Below are 6973 nucleotides of genomic sequence, written 5' to 3'. Positions count from 1 at the left end.
CTGAATGCCTGTAATCGTGATGGGGAAGACACCACGCTCCCACCCACAAGACCTCGTGCGTCGAGCGCTCGAGTCTGAGATTGAATATTAGTTCTTAAACTAAATTATTATTAAAAATTAAATTATTAACTAACTATTTACTTAACTTAAATGAAAATATAAGAAAAATTTAATTAATGCTGTAAAAAGGATACTGATTTTAATATTAATATTAATTAATTAATTTAATTATTAATTAATTTATTAGGTTATATACCCTTTACATTGTATCGCAGTTTAGAAGTTTAGCGTTTAGCTCGGAAAATGAAACTGTAATATACTCATGCATTCTGTTTGAAAACTAATCACTTATAAATTAGACAAACTAGTATATGTCAACTTTTAAACAATGCATTTAGAGTTCGTGAGGAGGCTACTTGTCGTTTTCTTCATTATTCTGTAATTGATGTCTAGCCACCTAATCCTGCGATGTGAATATTTTGCTAGATTAGTCGTCAGAATCCAAAGTTCCTCTTCATCGTTCCCAGTTCTTGAAGTTTGAAGTACTTTTGCGTCCTGGACAAATTCGATTGCCTTGTTGTCCTGATCAAGAATGTCCTGGATAAAGGAAAAATAGAATAACTAAAATTTAGTAACATGCTAAAAGATCAGACATTTAGAAATCCATATTTTCCTTGCACACGCGGCGATGGAAATGATCAATATTGTAAATATAGTTTGCTAAACTTTCATTATTTCTCATTTATTGACTCTCAAATATAAAAATTTTAACTTATTTAATAATTAGGCTTAAAATTTGGGATTACACCAAAATATCGCTTTTAGCCAAGTGTCGGGGTTTGCCTTCAAATATCTTTGGACTGAAAAACTGCGTGAGCTACTAGTTCCAGGAAGACTGAGAACGGGGTGACTGAAAGCGAGAGTCTGGTGTACTGCCAATTTTAACCACTTGCTTAGTTTTCAACATTTAATTTGTAAAACATGTTTCAAATTCAATCCAATAATTTAATTTAAAAACACTCAATGTCACAAATATATAATTGTAAAAACCTGACAAAATATAATTATTTAATCTTGCACTTCTAATTTTTAAATTGTTTAATTTTAAACGTTTTTAATTTCCAATTCTTCTCATTTTACAGGCCGCTGGTTTAAAATTATTTGTAAATAGAAATATAAAACTGTATTCGGTGTATATGAAACATTGAATATTCGTTATCGTGTACTAATTTTTGTGCGAGGAACTAACAATATTATCAGCAGTCAATTTCGTTTTTGAATTCCAACAACCAATGGCAGTAAATTCATTGAGGCCGATAAAAAGAATCCCATCCGGATTGAAAACTAAAGCACTCGCTGATGATGGAAGAACATTATAATAACTTGTGTAATTTACAACTTTATCATCATTCAGTGTTACTGGTTTTGCCCTTATTGCATCAAAAATATGGAAAATATCTGAAAAATCGTTTAGTTGCACATTCGGGACGTTAGATGATGTAGCGAGAATATCGTCAAGTTTCACGGCGAATAGATTCTCACTTGCAAGTGATCTCAGTACCAAAATCTGAGATTTTTCGTCAGTTTTGGGAGAAAATGACATGCCAAACGTGCCAGGACTTATAAGAAGGCCTAAGTTATTAATTACTATTCGGCCTGCTAATATTTTTGAATCAACGCCATTCAGACGCCACAAATTCTTTCCATTCCAAACAACTAATCCAGATCCATCATCGTAGGTCATGATCACCTATACAAACATTCAGGAAAGGTAAGCAGCTATAATTATTATATTTAATTAGGGACCATGCTTAAATTACGTAACAGCTAAATGGGGAAATGGGGTCGTGACATTTTGTTACAATAAGTTACGTGGTGGGAGGGGTTCCTTCACTCATGTATGTAATTTATAAAAATTGGCAGAGACCTTAACCTGAAGATTATCTTTTTTATCATAAATTTGATTAATTGTTCGAAAATTTAACCATTTGCCTAAAGACTTCCTTTTTGGTTACAAATTCAACTGGTTTGTAAATATTCTTCTTTTTTGGATTAAAAATGCAACTCTTTTAATAAAACACTAATCTCTCTTTCAAAATTGATATTTTGTTGCTGATAAGTCAACTTATTTTTTGTATGAAAAATATTTTTTCTACAAATTTGTCGTTTCATTTAAAAACTTATATGCTTTAGAAGAAATATTGCATCTTTATTGGATAAAAATCTAACTATTTTGTTGAAAATTCAACTGTCCTAGAAAATCCGCTTTTTGTTGAAAATTCTTATTTTTGTGTTGAAAAGTCAATTGCAATCTTTTTGAATGAAAATTTAAATCTTTTCTTGAAAATTTTACTACTTTCTTGAAAACTGCACTATTTTGTAAAAAATTGACTTTTCATTTGAATTTAACATTTTGGGATTAAAAAAAAACTACAATTTTTTCTGTATAAAAATTCTACTATTTGTTTAAATTAGTTTTTTCCTTTTTTATTAAAAATTCCTCTGTTTTAGTATAAATTTCATTTTAATGGATAAATTACAACCATTTGGTAGAAAATCCAACTAATTTCATACAAATCGTTCTTTTGTGTTGAAAAAATTCGTCTTTTGGACTAAAAGTTAAATTTTTTCTTAGAAACTTCTTTTTACTTAAAAATTCATATTTTGACCTAGAAAAATCAACTGGAATCTTAAATTCGTCTTTTTCGATTAAAAACTCAATTTTTAACGTCGAAACTTATTTCTGGTTTAGAAATTCATATTTTGATAGTAAAAATTCAATTGAAATATTTTTAAACAGAAAACTCAACTATTTTCTCAAAATTGATCGTTTTGATTTAAAAAATCATCTTTTTTCGCAGCAATGTAATTTTTTTATAAAAATGTCACATTTTGAGTTGAAGATTCTCTTTTTTGGTCATATTTTTGTTTTGAAAATTAAATGTTTGTAGAGAAAATTCATCTTTTAGCTTAAAGATTTAGCAATTTTGATAAAAATGTATTCATTTCTTTATTGACAAATCTTTATATGTTGAAAATTTGTGTTTGCGGTTTTAAAGTTCTTTTTTTTAAATGGATTTCTTCTTTTTAATTGAAATATAATCTAGGACACTTTTTTATTAGGCATTTATCTTTTTAGTTTAAGATGTTAATTTTGTTTTGTCTACTTGGTCATAATCAATATTATTAAAGTATTGATCAATTTTAATGATTTTGATTAGAACCAAGTAGACAAGATAAAATTGACATTTTAAACTATTAACCAATTTCCCTGGTCAACAAACCTACATCAATAATAATTTATCTTTTTAGTTTGAAAATTCAAGTCTTTTGCTAAAAGCGATCTTTTATAGTAAATAAGACTTCATTTTGTTTGCAATAAATTAATAAATTTAAAAATTTTAAATTCGTTTTGTTATTAGGTTATTATTATGTTTGTTACAGTGGGGAGGAGAGGTCTTGGAGTGGGCCTATAATCTGTTGCGTAATTTGAGTACGGTCCCTCAAAGAGAGTATGAAGCCTAACTCAACTGGATTATAAATAAACTAAATGACACCTCCAAGAAACTTATATTAGTATAATAATAAATAATTTAATTCAAATGGATGGAACTCACGATTGTGTTTTGACACGAATAACCGTCTGATTGAACAATCAATTTAGTTAATCTTCCTTCGCCATTTCGATCTTCGAAGAATTCATTGGGAATCGATATTCTCAATTGCAATTTGTCAGATGATAAGTCAAACATCAGTAATTGAGCAGGACATTTTCTTACTGAAAAACTTTCAATTCCACTATCCAATAGCCATAATCTGTTGCACTGATCTATCTGAAATAATCTCTTCTTAGAGTTCATTATTACTCTAATACAGTAAAAAAAATTAATTTAAAGTAAGTTGATATGCAGTGAAACTCTTCTATAGCGCGAATTTTGGGACTGACCGTGAGTGGGGACTACCTCATTATAGCCTGACCCGCTTTTGTTTGTTCACGCCTGAGTGCTCACCTGAGTGACCTACCTGCGGCGAGGCGTGAATTCTCAGAAGGGCTATAGAAGGGTTTCACTGTATTTGCAAAGAATCGTATAATATTTTTTCCATTATGACCAAATGCGATGAATTTAAACGCCCTTTGTTGCTAGAATAAAAACAATATAAATAATAATAGCCTTATTTTGATTTAAGGCTGAATTGAACAAATAAAAAATATAATTAAAAAAGGTGCTGGTAATTTTAAGATTTTAAAAAACATATGTTGTTTTTTATTTGTACACATAAATTATGTAAAAAATGGAATAAGGGTGGCCTACTATCGTTTCTTTCAAATAGCCTATATTTCAAGAGAAAAGTATCTTACTTGTACTCTGTACGCAGAATATATGCCAATGCAGTCCTTTCGTGAATGCCATTTCCAATCAGGATAAGGTTTCAATAAAGGTCCACCTGCTCCATTTTTGTCCGATACTGTATTCAAAGTAGAAACACCTCCTTTATTTTTGGGGACAGCGACAAACATTCGCCCATCTATCAAAAATTGGGAAAAAATATTATTTTTATGATTTTTTTTAATCTCACATAATTTAATGGAATTTGTGGGACGAAAAAACAAGTTTTATGAATCATTTTAATGCCAGAGTATCAAATCCTTAACGTAGAAAAGCTTTTAGTTTTTCCTAGATTTTTAATTATTATCAAGATTCGCGTTGGTTCTTCAACGCTTAAGAAAAGTTTTCAGATAATTTTAATTCTAATTTTTTTCATTATTATAATTTGTAATAAAAAAGAAGCAAAATCTCAGCAAAAACATATGTGATGCGAAAACTCTGGAAAGTAAAAAATTATTAACAGGGCAGTCAACATAGTCTTGAAAAACAAAAGTTTCCTAACTAATTCTAAAAACATATGAACTTTAGTATTTTAATTACTTCGAAAAATTATGTAAACTTTATAAATGTATTAAAATAGAAAAATTAAGGTAACTAGTCGAAATTATTATTATTTATAAAAGAAGCAAAAATCTCGCCAAGTTCACATAAGTTGTTTCCTTTTAATACAATCTTAAAGTCTCTATAACTTTTGCAATTAATTAGATTTCAATAGACATATTTTTTATAAGTATTTACAACATTTTTATTACAAAAACTATGTTAATTTCACTTATAAATTGTTGTTTGGCAGAGTCAATGTTTTTCGTGAGCTACTCATTCATTCCAAAGAATTAAAATTCGAAGGTTCCAGATATTTTCACTTGTTTCCCAAAGAAAATTAAACAAAAATCAAAGGAAAAAACTTATTCTTATTAATTCTAATAATTATAAGTTATTTCATAGTTTCCTTTAATTTAAATATAGCATTTCTAAACTCTGAAAAGATAAAAAATGATTTTGGTAACCTTTGTCACTCCTGACTTAAGCTGGTAATTGGTGTAAAATATCTGTTTGAGAACGTGTTTCTTCACTTTGCATTCATAAAACATTATTGCTTCCTATTCCCAATCTCAATAATTTTCAATCTCTTTATCTTTCGTAACCGAGGACCCTTATCTTTTTCGTCACTTCATTCTATCACATTAATATAAATAAATTTGAATTTTTGTACCTACTTTAATCTTCCACAATTGAGTAATCTTTTCATTTTCTATCCCTTAAAATTCGGACATTCATCAAAAATTTAGAAATTAGCTTTCAACTAGAAATTCAATGGTGACCGTTATTTTAATCTTGACGATGACCTTCAAGGTTTTTTCAAGGTCAACTTTTTAGAAAGTAGAAACCCCTTTTTTACATCGGCCATCGATCGAGCGGGAATTATTGCACTAAAATACGTACCCAGATCAAAGGTACATTGTTACTAATAAGGTCATTCTAAGATCATTTAAACCTAAAAAAGTCTGCATGACTATGGGTCAAGATCAAATTGGACGTATAACCTGACTTATTATTTCAACTTAAAATTTGCAGTTCTACAGATTGCCGACGTAAAAAGGGGTTTTTGAATAGAAACAAAATTGACCTTGATGGTCACATTCAAGGTCATGCTTAAGGTCACTACTAGGTACGCCTTGTTAAAGTTAGGAACTTTGCTCAATACGAAAAAAAATTGTAAATCTCTCATTCCCAGAGGTACGCGGATCTTTTATATGTTTGCATGACCTTAGAGTGACATTCAAAGTTTTTTCAAAGTTAATTTTTACATTCTCATTCATGAGAGTGTAATGTGATCATGCAAATTTTCGATCTCTGGTTTTTAACAGATCTTTACGTTTCGGCACGCACAGAATCCCAAAATCATAACATTTTGCCGTTGTCTGTCTATCTGTATGTCTGTCTGTCTGTATGTTTACCTGAATGCTGTGGCCACGCTAACTTTTGAAGGGTTTGTCCAATCGAGTCCGCGTTTCATACATTTCTGAATGTCGCCAAAATGAAGATTAGGTTCGTTAATCATACATTATGGACCAAAATTAAAAAAATTAAGTGCATTTTCAAAATTTGGATTTTTTTTCAATTGTATACATTTTTGTCAAAGTTTCTTATAGATGGGTAAAATACTTGCAAATAATCTAAATAGAATTTTTTATTTCGATGAAAATTAGAAAATTTATATACTTTTCAAAGATTTGAAAATTTTCAAAAAATAGAAGCACAAATTTTTTTCATAAATCCAAAAATTTAATTCAAAATTTTCACTAGATACCAAATATATTTAAAACTCAAAAATATGAAAATTTTCAAAAATAGAAAAAATTATTTTTTTCATAGATTTAAAAATTTCATTCCAAATTTTCACTAGATGCCAAATGAATTTCGAATGTATTTTAGCAGAATTTTTCGATTAACCCAGAATTTAAACAATTAGAGCCTGTATAACCGAACTGTTGAGCGCGAAGAGCAATTATCGAAATGAAAATGTATTCGTCAAGGCCGTAGGTGCTTTGAGAACCTTCTTTAATGTCAAATTTAAAAAATTT

General features: G+C 29.0%; 1 protein-coding gene across 3 annotated transcripts in view; it reads right to left on the bottom strand.

Annotated features, from left to right (window-relative positions):
- Positions 1-215: 215 nt before the first annotated feature.
- The window catches only part of LOC117182104 (major royal jelly protein 1-like), an 11289-nt gene continuing 4531 nt past the window's right edge, over positions 216-6973 (bottom strand). For all 3 annotated transcript variants that reach the window (XM_033375135.1, XM_033375136.1, XM_033375137.1), the window contains 4 exons: positions 4361-4527; positions 3618-3833; positions 1250-1750; positions 216-597 (listed from right to left, as the gene is read on the bottom strand). In XM_033375135.1, coding sequence (XP_033231026.1) covers positions 382-597; positions 1250-1750; positions 3618-3833; positions 4361-4527 — 1100 coding nt within the window. In that variant the 3' untranslated portion in view covers positions 216-381. The remainder of the gene's footprint in view (positions 598-1249; positions 1751-3617; positions 3834-4360; positions 4528-6973) is intronic.

Source organism: Belonocnema kinseyi, chromosome 10 (assembly GCF_010883055.1).
Source record: "Belonocnema kinseyi isolate 2016_QV_RU_SX_M_011 chromosome 10, B_treatae_v1, whole genome shotgun sequence".
NCBI lineage: Eukaryota > Metazoa > Arthropoda > Insecta > Hymenoptera > Cynipidae > Belonocnema > Belonocnema kinseyi.
This window is presented reverse-complemented; position numbering and strand designations above follow the sequence as displayed.